General features: G+C 42.2%; 1 protein-coding gene across 4 annotated transcripts in view; it reads right to left on the bottom strand.

The window, feature by feature from the left end:
- Positions 1-1,639: 1,639 nt before the first annotated feature.
- ZNF821 (zinc finger protein 821) overlaps positions 1,640-16,862 on the bottom strand; it is a 20,335-nt gene continuing 5,112 nt past the window's right edge. Inside the window, exons 4-8 of one of the 4 annotated variants that reach the window (XM_023741880.1) lie at positions 11,949-12,074; positions 9,308-9,453; positions 8,528-8,632; positions 7,204-7,370; positions 1,640-6,363 (exon numbers count right to left, since the gene is read on the bottom strand). In XM_023741880.1, the coding sequence (XP_023597648.1) occupies positions 5,709-6,363; positions 7,204-7,370; positions 8,528-8,632; positions 9,308-9,453; positions 11,949-12,074 (1,199 nt within the window). In that variant the 3' untranslated portion in view covers positions 1,640-5,708. Of the gene's footprint in view, positions 6,364-7,203; positions 7,371-8,527; positions 8,633-9,307; positions 9,454-11,929; positions 12,075-16,862 lie in introns of all 4 variants that reach the window. The other 3 variants (XM_023741882.1, XM_023741881.1, XM_023741883.1) reach the window with 3 other exon arrangements.

Genomic DNA, 16,862 nt, shown 5'->3' with positions numbered 1-16,862 from the left:
GTTTCCCAAATGAGGGGCTGTGGAGTTATCTTGAGGAATCCTCTCAGATGACAGCCTTGGGAGAGCAACTCATTTCTAGGGATTATTGTCTGCATGGGTTTCTCAGAGGCATCCTTCCTCATAGGAAGGCTCATCAGCTGAATCTAGTGACATGTACACAGTAGACACTCAAGAAATGTCCACCGAGGACCACCAACTGAGCTTCCTCCTACTGGAGCATTGGGAGCAAACCTTTATCTAGCCAGATACAGGCCAAGTAGTTGAAATTAAAAAAAAATCCTCCACTTGGGTTAGATGTGACTTCCCAGCCTGTTAACTGCCACTTGATCCTGGAAAGAGAAATTCTTGTGGACCTTGGCAAGTATGGCCCTGACCTTTCTGCTGCTTTTCCTCTTCTGTCTCTTCCTGGTGAAGCAGTATCAGCAGCTCCCTTAATACCGTGCCATGAATAAGTAATGTGTTAATACTTGATTTTGCTGAGCTGCAGAAGTGTCTTTCATAAAGTATGGTCTCCCAGGAAAAGAAACTGTGCTTTAAATATTGGTCAGAGTTATGGCATTTCTCTTGCCTTTTCCCTCTCGTTCAGTCTTTACTTCCAGGCATGAGAAATAAAAGTAACCTGTGGTATGTACATTATTACAGGAATTTTGTAAGTTTGCAAGAGACATGAGTGGTTTTGACAGAGTGAGCATTTTAGTGGGAAGTTGTCAGCTTTCTAGGAATGGGCAGTTGAAGAAGGAGGCCACAATCAGTCCCTTGTAGGTGGCAGACTATTCCCCAAAGCTTATAGATAGAAAGGAGGACTGCGGATTCTGGTACTGTACAGAAATGCCTGTACCAATTTGGAAGAAGGGGGAACCAATTAAAGGAGGGGGTGATACATCTAAGTCTTAGATAATCGTTCCTGTCAAGATTAGTGTACCCCAGGAAGGGGGAGCTGGAGGGAAGAGGCCCCAGCAGATCTGGATTGACTCTTCTGCATTCTTGGTCCCAGCTAGTCATAACTCCAAGGGCTTTGGTCTGTGCTGCTTTGCCACTGCTGCCGTCTGCTCACTTCCTGCCTGCTGCCCTTTAGAGCTCCCTGTCCTTCTAGGTCTTTGGCCATATAGATTAAATCCAGGCATCCTGTCCGTTCTTATCTGTGTTCTGCGTTACTTTATAGCAAAGTCATGTTGAAGAGGGATAGTATGAAATGCTGCTGGTGGGATGGTGGATCCAAAGGGATGTGACTTCAGGGCTTGTCAGGAGCCCTTTGGCTCCAAATATCTCGACTATCTTGAGGGAGAGACAAGCAGGTCCTAAGAGTGGATGTTTTCTGTTGTATTGACTTTCTTTTGTGGTATCTTGTATCCTGTTTTAAAAAATAAATGAGGGGGAACCAGGTTAGGGCCTGTGCCAGCACCCCAGGGAGGTTCATCTAGCTCGTTATGTGGATTCTCGGGTTGGAAGAGAGTTTGAAGTTTGGCTGGAATAGTCCCTCAAGTGGGTTTCAGTTTTTTGGTTTTTTTTCTTTACCAATGGGCATCATAGGAAACTTAGGGGAAGCACAGGGTGGTGGTGTGATTTAAACGTGCAACAAGCAGGCATATTGAAAAGAGTTGCATGATTACATTGGAGATGAAGGGTAGACATGGGTTGACTGGGAAAGGGCCTTGATCCATTGGTGTAAAAATAACCTAATTAATTGAATTGGCCATGGGAATTAGGTCATAGTATTATAAACAAAGTAAATAGGGGAAGAGGCGAAGTTTTAGAGTAAGCCACACTGAAGCTACAATACTTTACAGATGGGAAAAAGTGTACACTACAGTTGAAGAGCTGAACCATACAGAGTTGGATGTTGGTCAGGAATCTACTAGCCCTTTGCTGGGAAATCTTCACCCTCCTGCTTCCCTGGGGTAGGGGAGGTCTTCCGCATTATGCAATAATAAAACAAGCATCTGGGTCTTTGCAGCTGTCAGTTGCTCTTTCAACTCTAGGATCCATCTTTGGACCAGAGGCCTGGTCTGGGCCGAGGATGACATTGGCCCTTGAGATGCTAGAGTCGACTGCACTCTCTCCTTACTTGCAGACTATGCACAGTGCCTGGGGCAGAAGGAGAGATGGTGCAGTTCGCCCTGCTGAGCCTCCCCAGCAGGAACAGTAGTAATAAATGCACTTTTCACACTAAAGTTTCTTTATTAGTTTTCCTGTTAAGCCTACATCCTTCCCCAGTAGATTGCAAACTCAAAGTTTGTGTGATCCCAAAGCCATTCCACTGCAAACGCCCAGCAGTGAAGATGGCCTCAAGTTGGGTTCCTGTCTGCAGTGTGTATGGCAGCAGCCCATGTGCCTTTACCTATTGTCAAAACTCGCAAGCATTTATTTCTGTCTTTATGACTGTCGTGGGGACTGAGGTTCTTTAGAGAGATAGAGCTGATGACCTAGTGGTTTTACACTCACCCCCTGGACAGGGAGTTTGCACATAGTTGTGAGCTGTGAGTGGTTAGTATATTGCTGGTATTGCTGAAGGCAGGGTTGATCCCTCACTTGCTTGATACTTGTATTGCATTCAAGAGAATCCAGATTGTGTTGGGGACAAGACTGTACTCTTGGCAAACCTGAAGTATTAAAATAAGGCTGTTCCCTACAACCTTCCTAGTCACACACAGGATCCCTGTAGCCAAAACAGTATATGTTCCAGCTGCAGAGAGCAGACTGCTCTCAGCTTGCACAGCACCTTAGGGGAGGGGAGAATATATGGATAGGGACTGGGGTGGAGAAGGAAGGGTGAGAATGTCATCCAGGTGGCTTTAGTGTCCTGAGGAGTAGAGAAGGACGGCACTGGGGAGATCTGGATGGATCTGATTTGTGTAGGAGTTCCCTGTAGATAAATTACTGATCCCCCAAGTACTATCCCCAGTATGTAATGGCTGAATTAATATGTAATCATCTGCATTGTATCTAAAGCCTTAGAACTAGTCAGGTGCTCCCCCCACCCAATACCATTTCTTACCCTCTAATCCTACCTGATCTTTAACAAAGCATTAATAATTCTAAGGATAATCTCTATTTTGTTGTGCTTTTTTGTAACTGTTTTAAATAAATCAATTTGTACTGTATATTTGTACTTTTGTGAGATCCTTTTTGCTGTTTTACCATTTTAAGTCTCTGTACTTGGCTACACACAGATTGTATTTTTATTGTTAATGCTCTTCTTATGGATACCTGCATTTAACTTGTGGACTATGTAAACACAATATATATCAATATCTATATATCTATCTATATAAACTACTAGCTTTTCCTTTTGGTGTTTGCGCCTTTTTCCAATCCTGGCCTTAGATTGTGGCCATTGGGTGGGGGACAGAAACCCTTCATGGTATCCATCTTCATGTGATGAGAGTTGGAAACTAACCTCAAGCTCAGTGCATATTGTATGAACTAGTCCTGAAGCATGGTCTACACAGTCTGTTGGTGTGTATTTCAGAGAACCAGAAGTCTACCTATAGACTTAGATACTAGCAGAATCAATCACAAGGATTTGTAGGTGTCCTCACGGTTGGCCTTTCCCTCAGTTCTGTTCGTTGCTGGGAGTCCCACCAGAAATGGCAGGAATAACTCAGCTCCAATCATAGCAACTGCTCTAACTTAGAATGCTTGCTACTAGTAAGTGGTGAAACACTGAGATACATGATGGTGACTCAGATACATTTATTGAACACTTAATACTGTGTGTGCCAGAAACTGTCCTAAGTGCTTTATATGTATTAATAGTGATTTGTTCTAATATTTCCATTTTTGTGGATGAGGAAACCAAGACACAGGTTAAATAAATTGCCTAAAGATACATGGCTGTTAAATGGCTGGGCAGAGTTTCAAACCCAGGCATCTGGCTCCTCAGCTTGTGTTAATTCATAGTTTCTTGTGAAAATTAAATGACAATCCATGTAAAGTGTTCAGAATAATCTCTGGCACAACTGTTTTGAAACTTATGTATGTAGGGTTTCAATATGGAGCTCTGTGAGAGAAAGACATTTGGATAAGTACAGTACTTGTTTCTTTGAAATGTCTAGTACTTTGTAATTAGCTTACTAACAAATTTGTAGTCTTCAGGATAGAAATATTGTATTTCAGGCTGCCTGGAATTAACCCTTGTTTGGTAGGGGTCAGTTAACACTATTAAACAGCCTTGAACCTATGGAGGTCAGAGAGAAGTCCAAGTTTCCTTGTTACAATATTGGAGAAGTCCACATTCTTGGCATAGTTATTTTTCTGGCTACAATTTAACTAGGGCACTTCCTTCTGGACCTCAAGAGCTATAATTATCTAAACCATATACAGCCCTTGGTGCAGGCTGAGGAAAGTTTTGTGCTTGTTCTGTACCATCACAGAATCATGACCCAGCTCTTGTGTCTTCCATAGAGCCATATAAACTATTGTCTTTTTGCTCCAGCCTTGACCACTTTTGACTTGCGTTCTCTTATCACTTTCATTCTGGATTTTCCTCAATGGGTTTGATTATTCTCTCTTGGCTCTGGGGAATAAATGAAAAGATGGATTACCTCTTCTCACAAACACGAATTCCTTGGTGCAGTGGACCTTAATACTGCAGTCATTTCTATGAACATATTCCTAGATGCAGCTGACTGCTGTCTGGGATAGAACTATATTTGACAAGCTGAATTCTGCTGGGAAAAGTAGCCAGCACCTTGACCAAAGTACTGCATACTCTTCTTTAGAAAATGCTAGTTATGAAGAAAGGCTTCCACTACAGTAGCCCCTCCTTGTCCGTGGTTTCAGTTTCTGTGGTTTCAGTTACCCGTGGTCAACCTCGGTTCACAAATGTTAAATGAATACATAGCATGACGAAATCTCGTGCCATCCTGCTCTGTCATTCACATAACTTTTATTACAGTATATTGTTAAAATTGTTCTATTATTATTGTTGTTAATCTCTTACTGTGCCTAATTTATAAATTAAACCTTATCATAGGTATGTATGTATAGGACAAATCATAGTATATATAGGGTTCAGTACTATCTGAGGTTTCTGGCATCCACAGGTGGTCTTGGAAAAAATCCTCCATGGATAAGGGGGGACTACTGTACTTCTGCATTTGAAAAATGTAAACTAGATTTAAATAGCCTTTGGGACCATAGATATCTTCTTTATGGTTGTTGGAATTGACCCTCACAAGGTCAGCATTGGTTATTCCTTTAATGTCATAGTTATTCCTCATCAACTTGTAAACGCCCTAATAAGTAATATGCTTGGACAGCCCAAGTTGAAGAGCACCCTCTCTCAGAAAAGAACAAGCCTCCAAATTCACTACCTGAAAACTTAGACCCGACGTCTCTCTGAGATCACTTCATTTGCTAGAATGAAACTGAGAGAAAAGCAGGAGAAGGCCAATAAAGATAAAATTAATTTATTTGCCCTCACAACTTCGTGGGCCACACCAGGGCCCCCCACATTACTATCAGCATGCCCTGTAGCAGTGGGCTGGGGAGTCCAGTTCCCTGGAGTGCCTGCTCCCTTTCCCAGAGCTGCTCTGAGCAGGGTCCCTCCTGATTCCATCATCATGCTCCCACATGCAAGGGGTGTGTGGGTCCACCTGCAACAGACCCGGGTCTGCCTCTGGCAGTAAGGACAGGGCCTTGTGGGTGGCCGCAGCACTGATCCCTGTGGGCCTGAGTGAGTGGGCAGTCAGGCAGGACGATATGGTTCAGTGCAGGGAACTGTTGTTCTGCTCTTCAAAGGCCATCTTGCCCAGGAGCTGGCTGTCCAACTCTACCCCACTTACAGGCAGCTGGAAAAAGTTCATTTCAGCTGCTAAGGCTGCCATGGCAGAAGGGTCCTGGCCAAACTGAGCTCGCAACATCATGTCCATTTTCTCCAGCCGCCTCTTGAGCCGCTTGGCCTCCCTCTCCCGGATCAGCCGGGCCTGCCGCTTCTCCGGGGTTTCATTGGCTCGCTTCAGCCTCATGGCCTCCCGATCCCGCTGCAGCCGGCGGGCCCGCTGCTCATCTGTCTCCTGCATGCGCTGTAGGCGCTTGGCTTCCCGGTCCCTCATGCGCCTCACCTCCCTCTCCTCGGGGGTCTCATTGTCCCGTCGGCTCTTCTTGGCTGTACGCTCTCGTTCCAGCCGCTGCAGCCGTACTTCCAAAGGCTCGTTCTGTCGACGTAGGGCCCACTTGCGTACGCTGGGGGTCTGAGCTTCCAGTAGCTTGCGGTAGGCAGCACAGTTGTTGCACACAAGCAGAATTCCAGCAGGGTACACTGGAGGATTAAAGGCAATGTCCTTACCCTCAGCACTGGAGGGGCCCTCATTGTGGGTTGGGGGTAGGGATTCCATATTAAGTACTTCAGGAAGTTTCTCACTGGAAAGCAAAAAGTTTGGATGGTTAGTGTCGTCTTCTAGCAAGGCTCAGGTACTGTCTCCTTTATTCAGCTCTGTCTTACTCTTTACCTACCAAGCCAGTTGCACCAAGTTCACCACTAGGGGTCAGTTTGAATCCTAGGGACACCTCTTCTGCCTCCCACCCCTTCTCCTCTTTAGGCTAGGGTGTCTACCAAGTCTTAAAGCCTACTTGGAGTTACAGACTAAGCCAACTGCCACAGCAGCCCACCAGAAATCAGACGAACCCTTACAACTGAAGTTTTCATTCATGCTGGAGTGACAGTGTTTGGTAAGAGCTATGCAGGGGCAGTCATACTGTGGGAATGAAGGGTCCTTGAAGTGGAGGCGTCTGTCAGGCAAAGTGTAGTCCACTGTCTCAACCTCTTCCTCCCCGGCACTGCTAACAATATAAAGGCAGAGTATACTACAATATACTAGTCAAACAGGACTAGTACACAATGTTCACTTAGTCCTAGCCTTCCAAGGACACAGTGGAGCTGTCCTCACACTAGGATCCTGCCAGTACCCTGTGACTTCTTTATCCTTTACTATGAACATTCTTGGACTTCCTCACATCTCTTTCTAGTTGAAAATATTATTCTAATAGGGGAAAGAAAATATTCTGAGACAGGAATCTATTTCCCTCTGGGGATATCTAGTGGAATGGGTATATTCACTAGCCTAATTATTTGTATTTCCAAAGGGTCATGAGTCAGTTGCTTTTGCATTCCCTGTCGCTAGCCTCCACTTTGACTTAGGAAAGCAGAACCCACACCCAGTAGTTTGCTCCCAGCACAAGAGAGTTAGATGCCCAGCTAACCTGTTAAAGGTGGCATGGCTGGTGAAACGGGCTCCGCACACAGCACAGTTAGACCTCTGGTCCTCGGAGTGGATTAGGAGGTGGCGGCCCAATGACCCTGGGGAGCTAAGGGCCCGGCCACAGACAGGACACATGTAGCTCTTGGCGCTCACCACTGCTGCAGTGTGCTGTAGAACAGAGCCTTAACTTTAATCTCTCAATCTCACGCCACCTCCAAACCCAAAAAAACCCCAAACCTATTGCCATCGAGTCGATTCTGACTCACAGCAACCCTATACGACAGAGTAGAACTGCCCCATAGGATTTCCAAGGAGCGGCTGGTGGATTCCAACTGCTGACCTTTTGGTTAGCAGCCAAGCTCTTAACCACTGTGTCACCGGGGCTCCAGGTGATCCCCAGGCTTTCTTAAAGCCGCCTCTAGGACAATCAATACCCACTTAGAAACTACTTTCTGGAAATACCCCCCTTCCTTTAGTCTCAGAACAAGGGACTTGCAACTATTCTTTCTGTTTAGCACCTGTAACACTGATAGTCTCTTGAGTTAGCTGGTCTTCCAGTCAGACCATTGCTCAGATTCCACTGGCTTGGGTTCTGACTACCTTCTAGGACACGTGGCTGGCTTGAGGAACAACAGGGCTCCAGAACCAGAGCCCGCCTCAGAGCCTGAGAAGAATTCATACTCGGGATAATTTTGCTCTGTCTAGGTGGTTCACATTGGGTGGATGCGAGCGCATGTCTGGCGATGAAGGGCAAATAGAGAAGCTGGCTGAGAATTCTGGTATCCTACAGGTATTTAAATGTCCTGCCTTTAGTACTTCTCTTCATAAACCAACTATCTTTATGGTAAAATCCAGGCTACCATGTGGTACTGATGCCTTTTCAATACAGATCACAAGGCACAGGTGTGACTGGATCAGAGTTAAAAAGAACATAAAAGTGTGCCTTATTTGATCCTTCATTAATGCTAACTTATACCAGTACTGCAGAAACATTTATGTTAACTAATTTTTTCTTCTTTAAAACAAAGCCCTCATTATTAACAGATGTTAGTTTCTGTTTCACTATTTAAAATACGCATTGAATAAGTTAGAAAAAAATAAAGATACTTAATTTCTGCAGTGTGTCTGCCTGGGAACTAAGAACATATTTACCCAACATATCCCACTTATTCTCTAAATAATTCTGAGGATTGGAGTGCAGTTTCAGTGGAAGCAACAACTCAAGGTTCCTTCAGGAGCTGGAGGCAAAGGCCAAGGCAGGATCCGGGCTACAAACAAGCCAAAGGTGCTCAGCATTTCAGGGCATGCAGCTCCCCACACCATACCTGGTACACGTGAGCAATAAGCTGCTCCCGACTTCCACAATCTAGCTGGCAGAGGGGACACTGGCAGAGTTCAAGCAAGGGGTCAGAATTCAAATTCTCCGTGACCTGCAGTTCAACAAGTAGACAATTCATTAAGACTGTTTACCAGACTCTTCCCTGCCCCTACCTCTTTTAAACAGGGTATCCTGTTCAAACGAACACAATCTGCTATTAGATCTTCTTCTTAGATGCCCATTGTGGGCTGAAGGAAAGAAACAGTAATAGAGGAAGGGGATTAAATTTGCTCCCACCTTCATTTTCTCGAAGGCTTCCTGCCATGAGGACCTAGAACTGCCCCAGAGAAAGCTTATCTATTTTTTCCCCTAAGGTCAACTGCAGAGAGGACTAGCTTCCCTCCTGCCACGCTTCTTGCAGGAATCTGCAGGAGATAATTGAGAAGGTAGCACCTCAGGTAACACTTTGACTTAAATTTGCAAGCATATGCAATACACCTTGGGAAGTAAGCTAACAGTTTTGCAAAGGTGGACATAAGCAATGAAGAAATTATTCTGTCTGGAAAGGAATGGGGAGCTTTAGGAAGGAGAGCTGTACGTGGTGTAGTGATATGTGGGTGGAAAAAGAAGGCTGGGTGTGATGAGAATTGTGTGTCTGAGGTTTGGTGCTGTGAACGAAGAGAGGCTGGGGAGACCACCAGAGGCAAGATTGTTATATACAGATGAGAAGATCAGGGCAGAGTGGGAGGATCAGGGGTTCCAGACACAGGAGCCATTTGTCACTTGCCTCATGCTCTACCACTTTGTTCCCACCAACAGGCTGCTCTGCATTTTCTAACTCTTTTTCCACTTTGACCACCCCTCCATCTTCCTCTGATGTGTGGGAAGAGACTTCATCTTGTGTGGTCTCCTCTTCATCCCCTTCACTGTCACCTGGAACACACAAACTGGTCACTTGTTCTGATTTTTGCATGAATACATCCTGAGCTGCTTTCCATATTAGAGTTTGCAGCTATGATGGAAAACAGTTTCAGATCTTCCATAATATAGTTTGTATCAGTGCTTCACTGGGTACAAATCATGTTATAGCTGTTGTTTATAATGCCATGTACATACTACAGAGAAAATCTGAGGCAAAACTGCATTGGAATATGGTGATTGCGCCCTGTACATTATCATAAAAATAATCCTTCTTACACATGGTTCCCAAATACCTCACACTTTAGATCATACCTCCCCACGGATCTCACACCATGGTCATTCCCGCACACACCACCTTTGATTTACCCATGACTTACTGACTTTATTACTTACTTTTCTCCATAACCTCTTGTACAGTTTCTCCATGGTGTCACATATACTACTCTACTCCAAGTCCCACTAATCTGTTCTCTCCCAACTAGCCCCAAGGCACATTTACAGAAACACCAGCAACTTTTTCTTTCCTCTTCTCGATAAAGGAGGTAGTAGTAAATTAGTTTAAAATGATGTCCTTTTTCAGGGAAAGCATCATTCAGTACAGTGGAAAACATAGCACAGCAACCAACCTCAGGCAGGTATTTTAACTGACTGTTCTTACTCTGCTAGTAATTCAGCATTCTAGGCTAAATAAGTCCATTGTTTTGTTGGTTCTTTGGAGTATCTGATGGATAAGTGAATGCATTAAGTGGAAGGAACAGACTACACTTTAGGAGGAAACATAATTTCTTATGAGTAAAGTAAGAATTGACTTTGTTTTAGTTTGGGTACAGGATATGCCTTTGGGGAAGTCTGTCTGTGGCCATGAAATCTGCAAGGTTTGTATGAGCTGATTTTGTTATCCATACTTATATAATAGAAAAAAATGAAAAGAACAAAAAAATAGAGAAAAGAGACAATAAAGGGACTTCTTTCTGAAAGGAAAAATAAGTGCTAGTACCCTGAAGACCACAAGAGGAAGCCAAGCCTAGGGCAGCTGTCAGATCCTGGCCCTTCCCCATTCCACCCAGATCCTTGACTCCTGGGCCTGACTGTGAACAAGATAGAAATACAGGACAGAGTTTCACTAGGCTCTCTGCATCAGCAGTGAGACTCAGCTCTCCTACCTAACGGTGCTTATTGTCATTTTTCTCTACCATCCCTTGCATAATTTTAAAATCCAACCGGTATCTGGGCAAAACTGGTGACATTCTTTCTTCATGAGACAGTCTAACCAAATCATCTGCTAGTAGCTCCATGTGTGTCTACCAGATACTCCAGCTGGTTGGTGGACTGGATTTAGACTCTGGAAAGATCTATGTACATATGCTTTATTTCCCATTACAAAGCTTCCTTTAATTTGAATTCATCTCAGTAATGAAGGATTGGCACAGATTAAATTGTACCTTATTTTCTCACCAACTTCTTATTTGGAATACTTCTAGGCTTAGTCTAAGACAACACTGTATCAAACACATTTTTGTAACTTATCAAAAATCCAAATATATCTTTCTACTAGATAGATTAAAAAAAAAAAAAGGTATGTTGTCTAGAAGGATGATGCATCTTTTCCATAATGGAAACCTATTAGACACATAGATATTGCTATTTCCACCTATATATTACTCAAGAAACAGGTGGCTCCCATAGGTTTTTTTTAGAAATAGTTGAGCTCATTTTTCTGTACTTGAGCAGTTAGTCCTTTGTTGCAAAATTATTACTTGGAGTAGAAACTGTAGTTCCTAGAAGGCTGCAGAACTCTCTCCCTCTTCCTTCTCCCTCATCCCCAAATATGGAGACAAAATCAGAAATGTCACTCTGAAATTGACACTAATAATAACCAATATCCAATGGATGAAATCAGTAAAATATGGAAATTATCCTAGGAAATAACACATCTAAAAATGTATTTGGTCAGGCAGATCATGGAGGCTCAATTTGTAACTAGCCACTTGGTTGTCTCACCCACATCTCAACCACATGGATGTCCCTAGGACTTGGGTGTGGAAAGACCGCAACTTTAGCATTTTTATGCTGCATAATCTCAATAAGCAAATTCCCTTGTATAACATTAAAACTGGGCCCTCAAGCAAAAATTTCAGTAATGCCACCCTTACATTTTATTAATTATGAATAAACAGATTCTAGGAGACAGGGATTTTTTTTCATTTGACTTAACCCAGGGGCTGCTTGAGCACTAATTATTTCTATGCCCCTGCCTGTAATAACCATAACAAATCTGTGTATGGCACTATGCCAAGTACTGTAGTCCATGAGTTTAAAAGAAAATAATGCCAAACCTTTCCTTTCTCTCTATATACCTTAGAACACCTTTGGGGACACTGAGTATCCACATATGTCCTTCTTTAATGTCTTCCTCCCAACCCCCCATACACAGTCCCCAGAGCACACACACTCTGATAATTCCTCTCCCATTGCCCTGAGTCATTACCAGAAGGTGCAGAACTCACTGCTACTGGAGTCCTGATCTCTTGATTGTTGGATAGCTTGTCGCTGACTGCCAAGGTCTCCAGGAAAATCAGTTTTCATCATCGCCTGGCGGGCTTGCTCTTCTAGCCCAGCAAATACTTGATCCCCTGGTGGTCACAAGGAAAAATAGTCAGGCTACCAGCTGGGCAGCACATCCCCAGGCAAGCTGGTTGGAAGGTCAGACCATTCAAAGGTAGGAGACAGGCAGGTACCCTGTTGTGGGGTCATTCATCTCGAAGTCAGCGTGCTGACTCCAACAGTTTCTGGGCACAGCTACTCTTCCTGGGCAGTAGGCCAGATGCTGTAGGAAGCATCACTTGCTTCTCTTAAATCCTCCTAGTCTTGATTCCTTTCAAAAGGTGATCAATTGCTACAAGTTTAACTGCAGAATCCCAGTTTTCTTACCTACGAACAAGTGCTTCAGTAATCCTTCTAAATAGCAATCTCTCTAATCCAGTTGTTCATCCACTCTCCTTCCAAAGTCATGCTCTAGAAGGTCTTCCTTGACTCTCTAATGTCTATCAGAATTAGCCATGAGCAAATCAACAACTGGTTGAATAATGGACTAAAAGGAAAAGATATATGAAGTCATTTCTGTGGAGGAACAACCTTCCTGAAACATAGCAACTAATTTACAATAAATAATATTTCATCTATCTTCTTGATCCAATATGGTCTTTTTTTTATATGGGATATTCAAAAGCACTGGACTCATGCTTGATTATGCATTTACTTCTGATGAACTATGCCTGGGATCTATGTGGTTACTGAAGAGTTAACATTTAAGTGCTCTTTTATTTCTAAGAGCCCAGGTATATGGAGAAAAGAGAGTTGGGTTTCTAGAGGTTTCCATTATCTCAGTCAAAGTGGAAACTACAGTCCCCATTGCCCAGCCAGAAAAGAGAGAATAATAAAAGCTGTAGTGAAACGTTTGACATAGACCAGGCCCTTTCTTACTGAAGAGAGAAGAGAAAGTAAACAGGCTTATGTTCCGAGACAGGATACAATGATGTAGGAGGAAAGGACTGATGAGTTGACCTGCCCTAGTAGTTCTTGGGCAGTTAAAAGAATTGATGTGGCATATGCTTCATCTAATTCACTTAATCATTTGTTCTGCAAATACTCACTGAACATTTACTATATGCTGAACCCTAATAATAGTTACTTTTTGGTACTTGCTGGTTCTAGGCTCTATATTAAGTGCTTTATATTTGTTAATTCACTTTAATTCTCTGCAAACCCTTACGTGGTAGGTATTACTACATGTATTTAACAAGGAGAAAACTAAGGTCAGTCTATGCTGGAACCAGGGATTCAAACCCAGGTCTGTCCAACTCAAATCTCCATATTTTTAACTGATTTCTAATAGAGTTATAAGCAGGTCAGGAGATTCATCAGAATTGTTTTGCCGAAAACAAATGGTTGTCACTGAGTGAGGAAAATGGCTCTTATCCCAGTGTCAGTGTTACCCTTCTACCATGAAAAACTGATGCACATAACTCAAATATCTCAATAATGTTCTCAGGGCCAGTAACTGACAGAAGAAAAAAATGATGGTTCTAATACCATGTGATGAATTACCATACCTGGCTTAGAGTAGCTAATATTAAGGCTATTATGATTAATACTGTGAGTGGGAGTGGAATGTAATTAGTGTTAAACTGTGCTCCTAGCTACACAGACCTCAAGTAAAAATAAGCTGCTTTAAAGTCCATCTTCACAATATGAAAGATGACTGGATATAAATTACTCCTAGGGAAAGCAAAAAATGAATTCTGTGTTATAGTGCTTCCTCTTCTTTCTTTGCAGAAGTGAAACATTTAAATTCTTTATGTTGGTTCCACTGCAACCACAAGACCACGGCCAACTGGAATAGGCCATCTAACTTCTGGGTAGGTGCATATTTTCGGACCTGGCGGCCACAAGCAGACATGGCACTAAGGAACAAGTTATGTACTAGCATATAATTATCAACCTGCAGACCATTCTCATCAATGACATTTCTAGTCTCTCAAGAAACAGCCAGAGATATGTGCGTTGCTGCCAGCTAGGATTATAGCATAGTAAATTTGTACAATTAATTTATTTTCCTTTCTTAATAGGGAATCACCATTGGATTAGCAGAATAGCATCTAAAAAGATGTATTCCTTTCAAGATCAGCCGATAGTTCAGTTTAGTCCCCATTAAATTATGCTCAACATTTATTTTGTCTATTGATGTTGTCTAAATATATAGGCCTTCACAGAACAAAGAAGAGTCTGTTGAGACTTCCCTGTCTCAACTCTGGCTGGCAATCTCATCTAGGATAGTTGGAATAAATTAATTCTGTCATTCCTTTTTTGCAGTTTTGAAAGAAAATCTGTGCTCTTATATTTTATTCTATTCCTGACCTGGGAAAAGGGTTAAGCTAAACTTTATTCCTCAGGGCTACTGCTATTTTAAATACCAAAATAAAGTAAAATATATAAAAACCATTTTTTAAAAAGAGATTTTAGCAAACTTCATAGTTGAAGATTTGTAAATGATCTTCCAGTAGTCACTATTTACCTAATCCCCAAATCTGACTGCCCAGAATTATCCTTTCATAAGAAGGCAATGAAACTTGCTAACAGTATGCCATGCTAAACTCAAGAATAATATGATCTACAGAGATACTAGTGATTAAAAAGTGTTATAGAATTGCCTGTTTTTATAATGTAGGATTATTATTTCCTTCTATTTTGAGACTGCTGGAAAAGGTTAAAAAAAATCTTCTGGTCTCTAGAACAACCACCTTATTTAACATGGGTATTTATCTATTAATTGAGAAAGAGTCATCTGGGCTCCACAGTAAAAAGTAAGATGCTACCCCTCTCTCTCTCTTTTTTTTTTTTGTATGAAATCAAGATACTGTTTGTCTCTGATTTGGCTAAGGTTTTTCAGATCAGATAATAAGGCCATGCTTGCAAGTTTGTAGAATGGATGAGAAGCCTGTGATGAAAGTTATTAAAAGCCAAAGAGTTTATAGTTTTCTTTCGTGGATTCTCAGAGTTAAATAAATGCAATGTCAGGTCAAATGAACTCTTAGTAAAGCAGATGAAATATTCTAAGAGAGTGGATGCCAAGTTCAGAAAAAATGAGCTAGTGTTGGGAGTAAGGCACTTAGGATTCCCTTTCTAGTTGACAGTCTCTGTAACTCAGGGTGCTATCACATGTTGGGAATATAGCCATTGACCTCACAAGGATGCTAACAGAACGAATGAAGAGAAAACAAGCTGTGCTTTTTAGAAGAGAAAGGACATTAAAGGCTCTTGCATCTTCTCTGTGAAAAACTTTTAATTGAAGGTTTTTAGTTTCTTATGTATTTTGCAATCAGAAAGTAAAAGTCTCTTAAGGAAAAGAAGTTTTCCTTTTCTTAGTGGTTTGCTTGATTCAAGCATGCCAACTGGAAAGGTGAAAGTGATTGTGTTTTAAGCCTCTCTAAAAAACAATTGACAGAAATTCACACTCAGTAGGGGGCAAGATGAGAGGTGGGAAGGTCTAACAGGGATTTCAGTCTGTCAGCAGTTTCTATGGGACTGATATCATAACAATTCTTCTGGGGTTTTATTCTAAAAGCTCTGCATTTGAGTCTATTAATTAAGTGATGAGCAGAAAACACAAGAATAAGTCTGGATAGTTCTGGGGAAAGGAGAGATCATGCCAATAATCTAGATACAAAAACAGTCCTGAAGAAAACCAAGTACATGCCAAACGAAGTACATGCCCAACCAAGTACATGCCCATTGGCTGCTAAAGTGGATCCAACAAATGCTGTTGGGCAACAGCAATGGGATTGTTAATATATTCTTTTAGACAGACTTTTAACTTCATGTCACATAATCTTTTTCTTCCCAGAAGGCAGATCTAATGAAACTCAGCCATTACTCTGCTAAACGGCCAATTGGCTTTGACATTTAAGCAAAGCTTCTGCAGACTTTCCTGCCACCCAGACACTGAGTCCATTCCATTTACTTTAAATAGACAGGCAGCATTAGACTCAATATGACTGATTTGCTTCTATTTCACTGCGAGGGGATAGGAGACTCAAGTGGTCAGAAGATTGAAATCACCCATTTCTACTTGCCATTATTGCCATGGGCAATGAGAAGATGATCTTTCGCAAGGGCATTGTCAGCTTCAATCTCCAAATAGTAAAAAGATAGAAGGTCCTCAGAGAACAGTAAATCTCAGTATCTTTTCTTCTTTGGTCAAGCTTAGTCTGTTACCTGAGAAGCCTTCATGGTTCCCTACCCAAATGCATCACTGGAAACAATATTTCTTTGGGAGCCTGCTCTTTAGAAGCAGCTGAACTTTTCGTAGCCCCAGAGTAAAGACCCTCTGAGGGTCACCACTGAAGAGCCTGTGAAATCCCACCCACTCTATCACAATACAATGTTCACTCTCTCAACTCTAAAAACTCTATTTCTGTAGCTGTGGATGTGTGATATTCTCCCCTTCTCCAAGGCCTGTTTGTGCACCTGTTTTCCAACTCCACTGCCAGCTCTTCTTGGACTCTGATTGACTATGGTGGGAGGAAATGCAGCTGATTGATGTCTGCTATGTGTATGCAGGCATAGGCCACACAAGCCTTTACTGGCTCCCCTGCCTTACCATAATCATGCCATCATTCCCACCAGCTACTTTCTTTGGGTCTTACCAGTCTCTTTGGACAGATAGCTTTTATAGGTGAATCTTATCTCCTAAGATTGCCTTACTTGTGAACCCATCATTTCTAGTAAGAGTACCTTTTTTCAGCCCTGCCTTCTTGGGGCCACATCTGTGGTTTTTTTTTGTTTTTTTTTTTTTTAATATTAATACTCATCTTCATCCATAGAGGAGAAGACAATCCTCTTAAACCTGTGTGTGTTAGATT

The sequence above is a fragment of the Trichechus manatus genome, unplaced genomic scaffold, assembly GCF_000243295.1.
Source record: "Trichechus manatus latirostris isolate Lorelei unplaced genomic scaffold, TriManLat1.0 scaffold00194, whole genome shotgun sequence".
NCBI classification, from domain to species: domain Eukaryota; kingdom Metazoa; phylum Chordata; class Mammalia; order Sirenia; family Trichechidae; genus Trichechus; species Trichechus manatus.
This window is presented reverse-complemented; position numbering and strand designations above follow the sequence as displayed.